Below are 17757 nucleotides of genomic sequence, written 5' to 3'. Positions count from 1 at the left end.
TCGTTTTTTAATGGTGTGTTGATTTGCTTTTCTTTTACTGTGTTAGGATATATTCGAATATATATTGCTGTGTGCCTTTTTTTTTTTTGTATTCCGAACAGGAAAAAAAGCAAAGGGACACTATCATTTCACGAATTCTCTGTAGACCAGGACAAAACTACGGAGTGGCTAAAAGCAGGTAACACTCTCGTCTTAGTTTTCCGTTTCTATGTCGGGTATTTATCTTCGTTCTTTCTTTCTCTTTTCTTACTCTGTTTACACCTCCAGCGTTGGCTTTTCTCTCGGACTCAGTGAGGGATCCCACCTCTACCACCTCAAGGGTAGTATCCTGGAGCGTGAGACTGCGGGTCGGGGATACAACTGGGAAGGATGACCAGTACCTCACCCAGGCGGCCGCAACTTCTATGCTGAACAGGGGCCTGTGTTGGGGATGGGAAGATTGGAAGGCATATCCAAGGAAGAGGGAAGGAAGCAGCCGTGGCCTTAAGTTAGTTACCATCCCAGCATTTGCTTGGAGGAGAAGTGGGGAAACTATGGAAAACCACTTCGAGGATGTCTGAGGTGGGAATCGATACCACCCTCTACACAGTTGACCTCCTAAGGCTGAGTGGACCCCGTTCCAGCCTTCGTACCACTTTTGAAATTTCGTGGCAGGGCCAGGAATCAAACCCGGGCCTCCGTGAGTGGCCGCTAATCACGCTAATCAGGTATTTTTACCCATGAATTTTCTATCATAGAATAATCCTTTAGGCGGTGTCGTATTTGCCATATGACAGCAACACAAAACATTTTTGTTCAAGATAATCTGAACTTTAACATTTAAACATTGACAAGTAAGATTCACTACTGGTATGACGGTAAGACCAACGTATGAAGTGTTGTTACCTGAGCAATGGAGCCGATGACCTAGATGTTAGGCCTCTTTAGACAACAAGCATCATCATCATCATCATCGAGCAGAGAACAGTTTACATTTTATTTACTCAAAATACTTTTCTCTCACTGAATTTTTATTTAAAATTCTTCTTCTTCTTTCGCTATTTGTTTTACGTCGCACCGACACAGATAGGTCTTATGACGCCGGTGGAATAGGAAAGGGCTAGCAGTGGGAAGGAATCGGCCGTGGCCTTAATTGAGGTACAGCCTGATGTGAAAATGGGAAACCACGGAAAACCATCTCCAGAGCTGCCGACAGTGGGATTCGAACCCACTATCTCCCGGATGCAAGCTCACAACTCACAGCTCCACGCCGCGCGGCCAACTTGTTCCACCCTACTGCATTTCAAGTAAAATTTATTTTCTGAATTTAGCATGGCCGGCTTGCCCGGTATTTAATATTCTAGTGAAAGGTATGAATTAAATGTAATCTGAAACTATATATATTGAAATAAACATTTAAGCATGTTTAAGTCAAAATATTTATGTTCTGCATACAACGAATATGGAAAAAGTAAGACTCTTATGTTCTGTCCAGCCCCCTTCCTGAGAGCAGCGCTTGAAGAATTTTTAAAACTCTAACTGAACAATGACTCTTAATCTCAATATTAACATCAGAAGACAAAAGCACTGTGGTAAGTTCTGCTACGTATCTAAATGCCATGATAATAAAAACGATTAATATTATTCCTCACAATTAAGGAACGTCAGTTGGACTACTCCATCATACGCAGTTTCATTTCACGACTTTGTTTTAGCACATATCAATGAAAGTAGCCTTTAGGATTAATCATTTTAACAATATTAGTCAATGTAACATACTATTTTATTCCCTAAATTAAGATACATCGGCAATCAGAGTCAATATCAGAACGTCAGCTGGACTAAGTCATCTCCCCGCAGTTTCATTTCACGACATCATTTTGGTAAATATCAACGAAAGTAACCTTTAAGATTAATCATTTTAACAGTATTAACCCATGTAATATTCTCCATAGCTCTAAATTACGATAAATCGGCAACCAACGTCAATATATTTTCCATAAAGAAGTATGCATTTCTACCGCAAATTGGTCGGCCGCCAGCGCCGCGTGTCGAGTTGTGTAATTACTCCGATTACAGTGCGTTGACCCGATTGTCAAGGCCGGTGAGGAGCTAGCTAGAGCGACGCATCAAGTCGGCCGTGGAATTCAGAGACCATCCCTCAGAAAGATGATCGCACTTGATCAAACAGCACAGGGAGATGGTACACAGTTCTAGGGTTAATGCTACCCCATCTGCAAAGGGCTGGCTTCAATTTCTAGATAAACAATAATGGTCAGTGAATTAGCCAAGGGATTTTCTTTGTTGTTGTGTTTCCTTTCAGGAGAGTGTGAAACCCAGTGCTGGGACATAGCCTACTCCTGTGGAATAGCACCAAGGGGTCTGCTTAAGGCTTTTAACGTCATTATCCGACGGATAAATCACCATCAAGAGCGTCATATGCCTTCACTCCACATGAGCATTTTGGAGAGGTTTGGAATTGAATCCAGGCTTTTGGCACGCAATCTAGTGATTATAAATTGTATACCATCACCTCTCCTAGCCTACCGACCAACATTATGATGGTGAATTTTTTTCGAGTGAAGGGATTTGAACTGGTTAACCAGGATGTCAGATCAATCAATCAATCAATCAATCAATCAATCAATCAATCAATCAATCAATCAATCAATCAATCAATCAATCAATCAATCAATCAATCAATCAATCACTACTGATCTGCATTTAGGGTAGTTGCCCTGGTGGCAGATTCCCTATGTGTTGTTTTCCTAGCCTTTTCTTAAATGATTGCAAAGAAATTGGAAATTTATTAAACATCTCCCTTGGTAAGTTATTCCAATTCCTAACTCCCCTTCCTATAAACGAATATTTGCCCCAATTTGTCCTCTTGAATTCCAACTTTATCTTCATATTGTGATCTTTCCTACTTTTAAAGACACCACTCAAACTTATTCGTCTACTGATGTCCTCCCACGCCATCTCTCCACTGACAGCTTGGAACATACCACTTAGTCTAGCAGCTCGTCTCCTTTCCCAGCCCAAACTTTGCAACATTTTTGTAACGCTACTCTTTTGTCGGAAACTGTCCAGAACAAATCGAGTTGCTTTTGTTTGGATTTTTTCCGGTTCCTGAATCAAGTAATCCTGGTGAGGGTCCCATACACTGGAACCTATTGGTGTCTCACCAGAGACAAATATGCTGTCTCCTTTACATCCTAACTACAACCCCTAAATACCTTCATAACCATGTGCAGAGATCTGTACCCTTTATTTACAATCATATTTATGTGATTGCCCCAATGAAGATCTTTCCTTATATTAATACCCAGGTATTTACAATGATCCCCAAAGGGAACTTTCACCCCATCAACGCAGTAATTAAAACTGAGAGGACTTTTCCTATTTGTGAAACTCGCAACCTGACTTTTATCCCCGTTTGTCATCATACCATTGCCTACTGTCCATCTTATAACATTATCGAGGTCATTTTGTAGTTGCTCACAATCTTGTAACTTATTTATTACTCTGTACAGAATAACATCATCTGCAAAAAGCTTTATCTCAGATTCCACTTCTTTACACATATCATTGACATGTATAAGAAAACACAAAGGTCCAATAATACTGCCTTGAGGAATTCCCCTCTTAATTATTACAGGGACAGATAAAGCTTCACCTACTCTAATTCTCTGAGTTCTATTTTCTAGAAACAGAGCCACCCATTCAGTCTCTCTTTTGTCAAGTCCAATTGTACTCATTTTTGCCAGCAGTCTCCCATGATCTACCCTATCAAATGCCTTAGACAGGTCAATCGCGATACAGTCCAATTGACCTCCTGAATCCAGGATATCAGACAATAGACACTTGATGCCTTGACGATTATGGCCGCCAGGCAAGCTAGTGTTATAAACAAATAATATGGCAATTAAATAAAGAAAAAAGTTGATGGTGCTAAATGGATCAGAATAGGAAAAGTGGAATCCAAAATGTAACCGTAATTGGGACAATTACACCTACACGTCATAATAATAATAATAAAGTAATAAAATATGAATAAAGTAATACCAGTAGTAAATAATAATATAGACACTTAATAATATGACTAAGGAAATAGAAAATGATGCAGTGGCAGTGGCAGTGAATTCACATCAAAATGTGGAAACGTAACGAATATCCATCGATCAAATACAGGGAACACTTACAGGCCTAAAAATGAAAACTAAGAGAGGAGAGTGGAAGGTGCTGGAAGCCCTATGAGGTCTATGGGAACGTATAGCATTATGGGGGAGAAAAGACTTACAAGAAACACTCTCTAGCTCAACTATATTAAAAATAACAAACGAAAAATTACCAAAACAAAGTTAAATCACAAAGCAGGTGATACTTAATGCTTTTGACAAATTGATACAATTACGAATCCAAAAACACAAATGAATGGATTGTTGAATTTAAAAAAAAAGGGTGAAAGACTTGAAATTATAAACAGTGGAATCTAGGGGAATCTTGGACATGTTAAATTTAAATCTTAAAAAATGACATTAGGCAAGGAAATACCGAAAAACCAAATTAATTAAATTAAATTAAACGAAACCAGAAAACATAGAGAATAACATTGAAATAACACTTACCGCGGAAAGGCAGGAGTTCCCGAGGGAAGCCCTCGAGCTTGCACTCGCTCGGGCGGTCGGTCGGATGTAAACGACACCGAGCTCACGCATGATTTTTCCAAAGCCGACCGAAAGTCCGGAAATAGCCCGATCACAACTGACCAATGGGAAACAATTTTCACTAGATTCCCTATATTTTCACCAATAGGAAATCTTGTTATTCTAACGAAGGAAATTGCATGACCATATATGGTCATATTAAGGTAGTTAGCAACTTCTCGAGATTTCCTATGGTGACACCTATTTCGACACCCATAACCGCACATGCAGTATAGGATGTTTCACAACTAAAGCACCTTTACATTTTCATTTTCATCAAATTACAATTTTGACATCTATAATTACAAAAAATAATTTTCAAACAATTCTTCAAGTTAAAACGTCCCAAGTGTCTTTTCCTCATGCTTGCTGACATTAAGCATGAGCTAAAAAAAATTATTACACACATATTTAAATTAACATTTCTTGCCGTTACATAAAATAATTCCAGTAGAGTCCAGAGTTCCAACCAAAAATGAAATCCTACAGACACACTAAAAAAAAACTTTAAAATTAACTTCCCACAGTTCAGTTCCTCGTCTCACCACATATTACACAAAAGGTAAAATCAAAAGAAGTAATTGCATTCTCAACAATCATAATCATACGCCAAAAGAAGCTTTAATCCTAACAATAAATGAGATACCAACTTACCTGGATGCGGTAAGTGAAAGGTACATGTTGTAGATGAGTGACTCTCACAAGCACAGGTCCTCCTGGGCTGAAATCCAGACCTCGAGCCAGGTCTATATCACTCTGCTGCCAAAACGTGGATAGTTGATTGTTCTGACCACCTTGCGTTGTCACTTGTAAATCTGTTATTGTGATTCCCTCGAAACCGAGCTGAAAAAAAAAAAAAAAAAAAAAAGTAAGAAAGACCATAATATTATCCTCTTATTCAGAAAACAGAAACAGAGTGACACACCACAATATCATCTGCACTACCTGATCAAAAGTATCCAGACTTAGGCTTTACCTGTGACATGTTCTCTAGTATCAGACATTAATGTGACCTGAGTTGGGACAGCAAAGGCTTGAAGTCGTCAAAATCTTATTTTGTTTTGTAAAATATTCGTTTATTGTTTATTTGAAAATTGGATCTTTTGAACTGAAAAATCAGTTGGGTGTAAAATTATTTGAGTGGCATTTAATATTATTGTTTGGACTAGTGAAGAAGAAAATTATTTATTATTTGGAACTATAAACGAACATTGCAAGAATTATGTTCAAAGAAATTTGGCCTATGTTGTAGGAAATCATGAACAGTAATGGACAAATTATATCGAAAATCTTTTTCTGGAACTGTTAAAAATTATTATTATTATGTGACGGTTTTGATGTAGGTACTTTTGATTCGTATTATATAACGTTGTGAAATTTTTGTGGCATGTACTTTCGATGCAGGGGTTTTCTGCACGTGCCGATTTAGGAAGGATGGTTCTAGTTGTTTGCGGTTTCGTCAGATAGTATGATCTCAAACTTTTGCTGAGGAAACTAAGTGTATTCCGACTGGCTACAACAACGATGTTTCTAATTGGTGAATATGGATGTTGGGTGGAAAACTCCGTAACCTGATTGGTCACTTGTGATTGCACGATTTCCGGCTTCCGGCACCTCATGAGAGCGAAGCAAGCTTTCCACGTCTTTAACATCTGACCTACCTAGCGAGCGGATGAACCCTCTGGGGGATCCCAGCCTCTAGGGTAAGCACTAGTTCCTTGTGTTTTGGCCTTACGTTTTTAACTTAACTTTTCCATTGTAACATAATTTCTAATTTGTGCTTCGGAGTTTACTCTAGACATACGCATTCGTCAATATGTTCTTCGAAAAGATTTAGCCTTGCTGTTAGTCATACCTTTTGATTTTTAGAGGCAATTCCCCTTTTTCTTTTGGTTTTATGAACTGTATGATTAACATATATAAATTTAAATTTCCCTCTGGGTTGCCTCCCATAACTCTGTATCAACTTCTGTGTTAAGATTTGGAATCTCCTACGTCTCTAAGAGTTTGTTCTTGTTTTTTAATTTTACTTAAATGCCTTTGTATTCTCTGCCTTAATTTTTGTTTATTACATTACTTGTTTTTCCTCATTGTTCATTTAATATTGTATCCTTTATTTTCTTTGTTAATTTAGTAAAGATTCAAGGGTGGTCGTCATGTACCTCTTTTTTCCCCACAATGCCATACGTTCCCATGTACCTCGTAGGGCTCCTTCCGCTGTCCACTTCCTGTCGTTAGTTACCGTTTATTTTACCTCAATTAATTCTAACTTTAAGTTTGCTTTTATTTTCTAAATTGAGCGAGTTTTTTAATGTCAAATCCCAACTGTTTCAAATACAGGGCAGACATCATTTAATGATTTACAGGGACCGGGGCATTGTGCAGGGTGGTTGTAAAAAATGGCAAAATTGCAAAAAAAATCAGCAGAATGTATCATTCACGAGTTCTAAAATACTACCAGCAGTTCATCCAGCCCAATGACTGTCCGTTGGGAGTTTAAAAGTTTGGGGTACAATGGTCGAGCTGCTGCTCATAAGCCAAACATTTCTGTAGTTAGTGCTAAGCAATGCTAAGCGATGATGCCTTTAACTCTGCTGGGTACACTTTCAATGAGTTGTCTGAATGTCTGTAGAATAATGGCAGCCCATTATTCCTCAAGAGCCACAACGAGAGAAGGTAGTGATTTTGGACGCTGGGGTCTGGAGCCAAGTCGACATTCTAACTCATCCCTAAGATGTTCCACTGGGTTCAGGTCAGGACTCTGGGCAGGTCAGTCCATTTCAGGAATGTTATTGTCCACAAACCATTGCCTCACAGATGCAGCTTTATGACAGGGTGCACTATATGATGATACCATCATCGTTTCCGAACTGGTCTTCTACTGTGCGCAGTACACAATGGAAGGTTGGCTAACATGGAAATCTCTCAACAGATTGCACTCAGGTGTTACAAGATGCAAATCAAACCTGTTGAAGTGGGGTCTTCACATACACTCGCAGTTATATGATTATGGTTCTCCACAGGCAACGCCTCATCTTCTCTGACACAAACTGTGTCCAACTACATGTACTGTGGAAGACCTCATGCAAGCAACACCTGAGTCCCTGAAAGTAGCTAACTATTGGTCAGCAACCATATAACTTTGTTCTTCTGCCATGTTCTGTGGTCTTCTCAGACCTCTTCCATTGTGGTTTATCATTTCTAAAGACAGTCTTGACATTATATAATAATAATAATCGTATGGCCTCAGCTACCGTTTGCAGACATTTCGATTTGACGCCATCTGGCTGTCTGCTCGTCAATTTCGACGTTCCGGTTTACTCTGCCATCTAGCGGGCCTAGAGTAAACCGGATCTCTCTTGGGCGTCTATGGCTGAGATTTAATTAATTTTGTCGGGTAAATACCAAATGTATCACCAGAGATCTTTTACATGCCGACATCGTACGACATGGAGTGTCGAATGGATTTTTTTCCGCCCTTCAAAAATCCGACTACCTCTGCCGGGTTTGAACCCGCTATCTTGGGATCCGAAGGCCGACACTCTACCACGGACCCACAGAGGCAGCTTAGTCTTGACATTAAGGAACCACTACTTTTCCAAGCACCATGTTCAAGGGGAAGTCACCTATATAGTCCAGATCTATCACACTGAGATTGTTTTTTCTCTTTTATGTTATAACTGTTAAGTTGTTACAATTTGTCTAAAATAATAATACACAATGGTTTAAAATTTCATATCCTTCCATTTTCTTAAGCGCAATAAAGGGACCACGCCCCAACACGAAAAACACTCCGTACCATACCGCCGCTTCCTCCGTACTTTACTGTTGGCACTACACGTGATTGCAGGTAACATTCTCCAGGCATTCACCAAACCCAAACCCTTCCATCAAATTGCCACAGGGTATTCATCACTCCAAATCAGTCAATTCCAGTCATCCACCATCCACTGGCATTGCTCTTTACACCACCTCAAACATCGCTTAGCACTGACTACAGAAATGTTTGGCTTATGAGCAGCAGCTAGACCATTGTACCCCAATCTTTTAAAATCCCAATGGACAGTCATTGGGCTGGATGAACTGCTGGTAGTATTTTAGAACTCGTGAATGATACATTCTGCTGATTTTTTTTTTTGTTGCAATTTTGCCATTTTTTACAACCACCCTGCACAATGCCCCGGTCCCTGTAAATCATTAAATGAGGTCTGCCCTGTATTGGTTTAGTTGTGTTTGTTCCTTTGTTTTTCCACTTCACAATCATATCACAATCAATCAACTTGGGGGCAGCTTTAGAAGGGCTGAAATGTCCCCGATGGATTTGTTACTCGGGTAAAATTCAATGACTAGTCCACGTTCAAAGTCGCTGAGCTCTCCTGACAGACCCATTCTGCAGTTATTGCTTCTCTACTGACAACACAATACTCCCCACCTTCTTTTATACTGACGAGTTCACCTCTCGTGACATCTAGGGTTAAATTCTGCATTACAAAGGGGTGTCCGGTTACGTTTGATCAGATACTGTATTCCACTCCTTTTGCTGAACTAATGGACTCTTTTCTGCTTCCTGCTTCATTTCATACTTGTGTGACACAGCAGTGACGATATGAATGCTACCCAGTGTTTAAAAACCTCATCAACAGTAACAATTCTCCTGATTCCCAGACAATTCTCCCAATCCATTAATTCTACATTTTCCTAAACCCATTTTTTCTTCTCATCATTTCCATATAATTTGAGAGCTTTTATAAGAACACGCATTAGAATTAACAGAATGACAAGTCAATGTGGGAAAAGGACGTAACATAAAGGAGAGGCAAATGAAAATACAAAGAAGATAAGGACAATTTCCACATCTTTATGCCCTGCCTGGATATGAATGTCAACATGTACGCATGCCTCATCGACTACAGAAAAGATTTTGTTTGCATACCTCGTGCAAAACTTCCTAAGGATTCAAAAAACTAGTATCATCACTCAGCTCTACTGGAACCAAACAGCAGAGGTCAAAATAGAGGGAGACACAACTGAGGACACAGCTATATGGAGAGGGGTACCACACGGCTGTGTCCTGCCCCACTCCTTTTTAATATCTACTCTGAGCCTGTGTTCAGAGAAGCTGTCGAGGATGTTAACCTAGGGATCAGGATAAATGGCAATGCCATTAATAACATCTGCTTTGCTGATGATATCGTTCTGTTAGCCAGTAACCTTGCTGATCTTCAAATTATTATTAATAACATTGTAAGGATCAGTGCAGCATTTGGTCTGTTCATGAATATTGGTAAGACTAAGCTGATTGTATTCTTAAAAACACTAAAGCAGGCTTCGCTGCCCAACAACAACACAATTGTTCTCCAAGTGTCATCCTTTAAATATCTTGGGACTATAGTGACTGAGCATTGTGATTCCTAAAATGAAATATCCAGGGTTGGGCAAGCCAAAATTTGTTCAACAGTATGATGGCCCTATTCACAGTAGAGATCTCAACCTTCAGCTCCGAGTTCGGAGGTTGCAATGCTATGTTTTCCCTGCCCTTCTGTATGGTTTTGAAGGATGGATGCTCATCTCTTTGCTCGGAACGTGTGGCAAATCAGCAACACGATCAATGTCCTCAGACCAGCATTACAAACGAAAACATTTGTGAGGTTAAAGACATCATTGATGACGATCGACAGGTGAGAGCATCAGAAATTGCAGAGCAAGTCAGAATCAGTTAGGAAAGTTGTCAAGCAATCATCACAGACGACCTACAGTTCTGTAAAGTGTGTTCCAGAACGGTCCCTCGCCTTTTGACCGAAAATCTGAAGTTGAAACATTTGGAGGTCTGTCAGAGGCTTACGGCAAGGTTTGTGGAAGAAGGTGATGCATTTTTGAGTCAGATCGTCACCTGCGATGAAACATGGGTCCACCACTACACTCCCGAATCCAAACAAGCCAGTAGGGAGTGGCGGAGGAAAAGGGAAGCAGCATCAGTGAAAGCCAAAAGTCAACTGTCAGCTGGCAAGGTTCCTGGAACAATTTTTTCCGATCAGCAAGGCATTTTGCCAATTGATTTTTTTTGCATGATGCACAATCAATGCTACTTACTACTGCAAGGGTTGCATATCACTGCTAAAGACGAAATCAACATATCTGACAGGTCATCCTCCTCCACGACAATGTGTGTTGCCATACTGCAGCTCTAACTGTCTCCAAGCTACAGGAAATGCACTAGAGTACACTTGATCATCCTCTTACAGCTCGGACTTATTGCCCTGCGATTTCCATTTGTTCAGACCGCTTATAGAAGCTCTAAGAGGGCAACGATTTGAAGATGGCGAGAGTGTGGAAGACTTTCTGCGCAACTGGCTGGTGACATGACCCTGTTCTTTTTACGATGAAAAAGCTGCCAATATGCTGGAACAAATTTATTTCCAAAGCAGGAAACTATGTGGAAAAATAAATTGTAATTGCCTAGTGTTTTTCAATAAATGATTTTAAATAAAAAATAAAATCCTGTTTAAAATTGATCCCCCTCGTATCCATCTCTTTATTTATTCCAACAGAAAATCCCACTGATATTGTGTATTTATGCATTAATTTTTAAAATGAAGAAGTCAGAAAGGAAGTTAAATTTTTCTATTTAATTTTTTCTTACCTCCCTGATTGTGTAACTGGGCAGTGTATGCTTGTGCTCCAGGAACATGTCGTTGATAAAGGCATGCCAACGATAGAATATTGGATCTCTCATGGCTGTGGCCGTGTCTCCCATCACTCCAAATGGTTCCTATGAACAGAACAAAGAATTATAAAACTAGGAATTAATAATCCTATGTGAGTGTCATCATTTGACTTCTATGAGAAGAGACTGTGAAGGTGATCGGGCTCAGATAACAAGAAAGGAGAATTATCTATAACCTGTGCAAAAATCAATCTGCAATGATAAGAATCAAAGTCTATGAAAAAGAAGCAGCAATCCAGAAAGGAGTGAGGTAAGGTTGCAGTTTGTCCCCTCTCCTTTTCAATGTTTACATAGAACAGGTGATAAAAAGGGAATCAAAGAAGAATTTTGGAAAGGAATCACTATCCAAGGAGAGGAAATAAAAACTCTTGAGATTTGCCAATCATATTGCTATTCTGTTTGAGTCTGCAGAAAGTCTGGAAAAATTGCTGAATGGTATGGACACAGTTCTGGAGAAGGAGTACAAGATTAAAATAAATAAATCCAAGACAAAAGTAATAGAGTGCAGTTGAAATCGCACACAAGGGAGGAACTGATGGTTTGCTGCCAAACTTGGCATGCACTTATACTCATTCAGACAGTCTTAACATACCTGCCAACTTTACAAAACCAAAAATCAGGAGATTTTAATATCAAACCAAAAACCCCATGGCACTACAGCCCTTGAAGGGCCTTGGCCTACCAGGCGACCGCTGCTCAGCCCGAAGACCTGCAGATTACAAGGTGTAGTATGGTCAGCATGACGAATCCTCTCGGCCATTATTCTTGGCTTTCTAGACCAGGGCCGCCATCTTACCGTCAGATAGCTCCTCAATTCTAATCTCGTAGGCTGAGTGGACCTCGAACCAGCCCTCAGGTCCAGGTAAAAATCCCTGACCTGGCTGGGAATCGAACCTGGGGCCTCCAGGTAAGAGGCAGGCACGCTACCCCTACACCATGGGGCCGGCTAGATTTTAATAGGAAAATAGGAAAAACAAGAGAAACAATTGGTAGAGAATGCTTATTGTACATGTCTTGTGCAATACAGGAGTACTGTGGTATACTGTATATTATAACACCCACTGTCTCAAAACCCAACTGTTGCTATACGAGGCTACAAGGCTAAAAATTACACATCTCTATTCCCTCGCAGAAAGTATGTGAGCGAGATGATTGGTCTCTGATAAGCCTTCCGAAAATAGCATGAACTCATGCTCCATACGTGTTAATCAGTCATGCACTTAAGATGCCGTTACTTAGCAGATGCATAGATTAATATATTGCATCACGCGCCCACACGATTATGCGAAGCGCAATGCTATTTTTATCAAGTAGCTAATAAATTAAAATTTGCCAGAATTGTCTTTAAATGGCTCCTATCTAAAATGTTGCTGTTTTTGAAATCCTGTCACTAAATTACTAAAAAAGGACAGTAAATCTAGCGAGTAATCTCTAGAATCGACTAGACTGATGTAAACGAACAAGAACATAGGATGCGAGAACGACAATCGATTTACACGTCGATATACAGGTTTCAATAAACATTGCACATTCGCGCGCATTTCTCGTATTAAAAAACGTCAATATTTCATTTGAAAGCTGCCAATGAGCAGTGGACTTCTGGCCACTGGCGTCCAAAGCTGAAATGGCGGGATTTGAAAACAAATGAAGTTCACCAAAAAGTAAATTAAAATTGGGAGAAATAATAGAATAATTAGGAGGTGGGAAAAACTATCAAAAATCAGGAGTCTCCCACCTAAATCAGGATAGTTGGCAGGTATGGTCTAATGATTGGCAGAGTGGCATGATTAGTACAACAATCTTGCCTCCGGAGGTTGTGAACGTGCTGCCAGGTGTGGCCTATGTAAAGGCTTACAGAGGCTACTCATACGCCAAGGAACGCTGCTTCTGGTTGTGTAAAGCTCGTAGACCTGAATGATATAAAAGAATAGATTTCACCAAGTTATCAGAGTTTGAGAGGGGACGAGGCTGGATGGCCATATTGATGAATCACCACTCACCTAGGCCATTCTGACTAGTTAGGAAAATAAAATGTTAATTAAGGTCAACCTAATCAATACTTGTACCACTTGTGATGAGTTACAACTGGTTAGTACATGTTTCATCTTGTTTCAAGCCAACATCAGCTGAAAACAGTAACGAATAATCATTCTCTTATAAACTGACAGACATACAGTTCCTACCAAAAGTTAAAGGACTTCATATTTCATGAACATGATTTCTGTCTTTAAATTTTGGTCTCAGGCATACAATTTTTTACAGGGAATTAGTATAGGAGGAACGTTTGCTGATATTTTCATTAAAATATTACACTTTGTTTTGAAGTTATATAGTTTTTGTTTACAATATTTGGAAAGAAAAGAGCTATTTTTTAATAGTTGAAGAGATCTGGAGAGTACAGTATGGGGTTTACATTAATAATCCTTGTTATGGAGAAACACAGATACCTGCAGAATATTTATTTCTAATATAGCAACAGAATTTGTTACTATTTAAAAATATTCCCCGCTTTATAGCTCGCAACAGAACCACAGAAAGTAGTAAAAAAAGCAAACATTCCTCGATAGTGGCTGGACAGGAGACCCCTGAAGCTACCAAGATCATTTGTATGTTACGTTGTAGCAGGATATTTACACTACAACGTACCACACAAATGGGATATTTACACTACAATGTAACACACAAATGGCATATTTACACTACAATGTAACACACAAATGGCATATTTACACTACAATGTAACACACAAATGGGATATTTACACTACAATGTAACACACAAATGGCATATTTACACTACAACGTACCACACAAATGGCATATTTACACTACAATGTATCACACAAATGGGATATTTACACTACAATGTACCACACAAATGGGATATTTACACTACAATGTAACACACAAATGGCATATTTACACTACAATGTAACACACAAATGGCATATTTACACTACAATGTAACACACAAATGGCATATTTACACTACAACGTACCACACAAATGGCATATTTACACTACAATGTAACACACAAACGATCTCTGTAGCTTCAGGAGTCTCCTGTCCAGCCAAGGTCAACCTTCTGTGGTTCTATTGCAAGCTATAAAATGGGGGATATTTTTAAACAGAAACAAATTCTGTTGCTCTATTACAATTATAAATATTCTGCAAGTATTTGTGTTTCTCCATAACAAAGATTATTAGTGTAATCCCCATATTGTACTGCCCATATCTCCTTCATCTCTTTCAAAAAATAGCTACTGTATTTTCTTTCCAATTATTATAAACAAAAACATCAATAACTTCAAAGCAAGGAGTGATATTTTAATGAAAATTTCAGCAAATGTTCCTGCAAATATGTACTAGTTCTTTGCAAAAAATAGTGTGTCTGAGACCAAAGTTTAAGGACAGAACCATGTTCATGAAATATGCAGGTGTCCTTAACACGTTCATCCTGACGTTCATCACCGGTGGTACAAGATTTAAAAACATTACCTCTCAAAAACTGCTTTGTATTTAGCACTGCATTCCTTAAAAGAAGACATTGAGTTTTTACACAAACAACGTTCTTTTTTTTTCCTCATGAAACCGCTTGATCAATGGTCAGTTTGCGTATTATAACAGTTTTAGAGACTTTTACGCACTTTACTTTGTGGCGCACGATGGCATTTGGTAATCACGTGGCAATCTCATGCTGTTATGTGGTACAAGCAATTTCATGGTTGTTGAAGTAGATTTTGAAGCTTTTTAATTACCAAAACTGCTTGTATGAGTGCAACAACTCCCATATGCAATCAATAGAGCGCTTTTCAGTGTATGTGTGAACCTCTCATGTTTGAAAGATATTGAAACAATTTACAGTTCATTGTTTATGGTTTGCAACGTTTTCATAAACCTATAGCATAAAACGGTATGTTTTTCAGACACATTTAAGAAAGAGTAAAACCACAATCCTATTTTGGGCATTTGTCCTCTTCCCCAAAGAAAAATGTACTGGTCTAACAATCCTATGTATGGAAATGAGGTTATAAAGAAAACTATGACAAGGGACCGATTTACAAGACTTTGATATACAATTGCTTTCTTTTCTTAAACATTTCATTTTTGTCACACCTGTGTAATCTTACACTATGAAATTCAATTTGCATTGGAATTTAATAAATCAACCTTATTAGTATAACTCTATGCAATTTTGTAATCTTACAACATGTCTAAATAGATAAATTGCTGTATGGCTAAAACTAATGGAGAAAGTCTTAGACAAAAGACTGAGGGATATAACAGATACACAGTTAGAGGAAGAACAATATGGCTTTAGACTGAACAGATCAACAACAGACATGATATTTACAGTGCGAACGATAATGAAAAAACATCTAGAAAGGAACAAGGAAATCGTCTTCGTATTTTTGGATTTGGAAAAAGCTTATGATACAGTTAAGAGAAAACATGTATGGGAAAGTCTACTGAAAAGGAAGGTACCAAAATCATTAATGAACAAGATAAAAATGTTGTATCATGAGAGTAAAAGCAGTGTACAAGTGGGGAGTGGTGATTCTGAAACATTTTATACAAAAAAGCTCTCAAGCAAGGAAGTGCACTGTCACCATTATTGTTTATTATATTGATGGATGAAATCATAAAACGTGTAAAACAGAGTATGTGTAGTGATGAAGTGAATGCTTTTGTATTTGCAGATGATGTGTTGATTTGGAGAAAGGGAGGAAAAGGAAGTACAAAGCAGACTGGACATTTGGAATGAAAATCTGAAGGAGTTTGGAATAGTAATTAGTAAAAAGAAAACTGTAGTCATGCACTGTGGAAAAGAGAAAAAGAGAAGCCAAGTGAAAATAGATGGGGAACGGTTAGAGAATGTAGAACGGTTTACATATCTGGGTAGCATTATTAACGGAAATAATGAAATCAACCCTGAAATTAATAACAGACTAAGTAAAGGTACAAAATTTTATCATCAAGTCAGAGAGCTTTTATGGGATGACAAAGTACCCAAGAGAACGAAATTAACTTTATATAAACAGTATTTCATACCAATTGTAACATATGGACTAGAAACGCTGGTAACTAATAAGAGACAAGATAGTATGATCCAAGCAGTAGAAATGAAATGTTTAACATTGGTCAAAAACACAAGAAGAGATAGAATTCAAAATATTAAAATCAGAAAAGAGCTAAATATAGAACCGTTAGTACAGAAGATACATAAAGCAAGACTGAGATGGTTCGGACATGTAAAAAGAACGGGAAAGGAACATGTAGCAAGAAGGGAATTGAAAGAGAAGTTAAGAAACCAGTTGGAAGACTAAGAAGAAGGTGGATGGATCAGATATGGAAGGACATTAGAGAAGTTGGATTGGATGTGGTGGAAGTAATGGAGCAGGAAAAGTGGAAGGACAGAAAGGAGTGGAGGAAGCTTGTTAACCACACCCAGGCAACTGGAGTGGGACATTAATGGTGATTGAATGACAGCTTTTTTTTTTTTTTTGCAAGTTGCTTTACGTCGCACTGACACAGATAGGTCTCATGGCGACGATGAGACAGTTATTTACAAGCCTTCTGTGCACCTATTTTTGTTATATCATGTAGCACTGGTGGTACACAATATATACAATCCTAATTTATTTATTTATTTAGCTATGATGCTTCATTTGACAATCATTTGAAATGTATTTTACATATAAGTGTTATTAGAAAAATATCTCTTGCATCCATCCATTCAAATAGCCTGTCTCCATTTTCATCGCACTTATCGTATAGCGTGTGGTGGCTGTTGAAGTCTCCAAGAATTATGCTGTTTTCTGGAGGTACCAACATTCTGTGCTCTGGCCAGCTGACGCTAGGTGGTTTATATACGTTAGTAATCACGACATTATCTACCTTTATAGATGAGGAGAAGAATGCTACATTTGTAACGTGTTCCATTGCTTCACAGTTTGCTATATCATTCATGACAAAGGGGGCTATGCCATACTTAGGATCATTCACTGCTACCGCTAGTTGGTATCCTAGAATTTTAACCCCTATGTTTCTTTTTTTTTTTTTTTTTTTTTTGCTAATGGCTTTACGTCGCACCGACACAGATAGGTCTTATGGCGACGATGGGATAGGAAATGGCTAGGACTGGGAAGGAAGCAGCCGTGGCCTTAATTAAGGTACAGCCCCAGCATTTGCCTGGTGTGAAAATGGGAAACCACGGAAAACCATCTTCAGGGCTGCCGACAATGGGATTCGAACCCTCTATCTCCCTAATACTGGATACTGGCCGCACTTAAGTGACTGCAGCTATCGAGCTCGGTCCCCTATGTTTCAATTGCTGGTCATCTTCAG

The 17757-nt window shown here is 38.8% G+C and overlaps 1 protein-coding gene across 2 annotated transcripts in view; it reads right to left on the bottom strand.

Moving 5' to 3' along the window:
* Nucleotides 1-17757, bottom strand: part of LOC136886481 (phenoloxidase 2) — a 127290-nt gene that overhangs the window by 30578 nt on the left and 78955 nt on the right. For both annotated transcript variants that reach the window (XM_067159284.2, XM_067159282.2), the window contains exons 9-10: nt 11326-11454; nt 5340-5528 (exon numbers count right to left, since the gene is read on the bottom strand). In XM_067159284.2, coding sequence (XP_067015385.2) covers nt 5340-5528; nt 11326-11454 — 318 coding nt within the window. The remainder of the gene's footprint in view (nt 1-5339; nt 5529-11325; nt 11455-17757) is intronic.

This window comes from Anabrus simplex, chromosome X, assembly GCF_040414725.1.
Source record: "Anabrus simplex isolate iqAnaSimp1 chromosome X, ASM4041472v1, whole genome shotgun sequence".
In the NCBI taxonomy this organism is placed as follows: Eukaryota; Metazoa; Arthropoda; class Insecta; order Orthoptera; family Tettigoniidae; genus Anabrus; species Anabrus simplex.
Note: the sequence above shows the minus strand (reverse complement) of the source record. Positions and strands in the feature narration are given on the sequence as shown.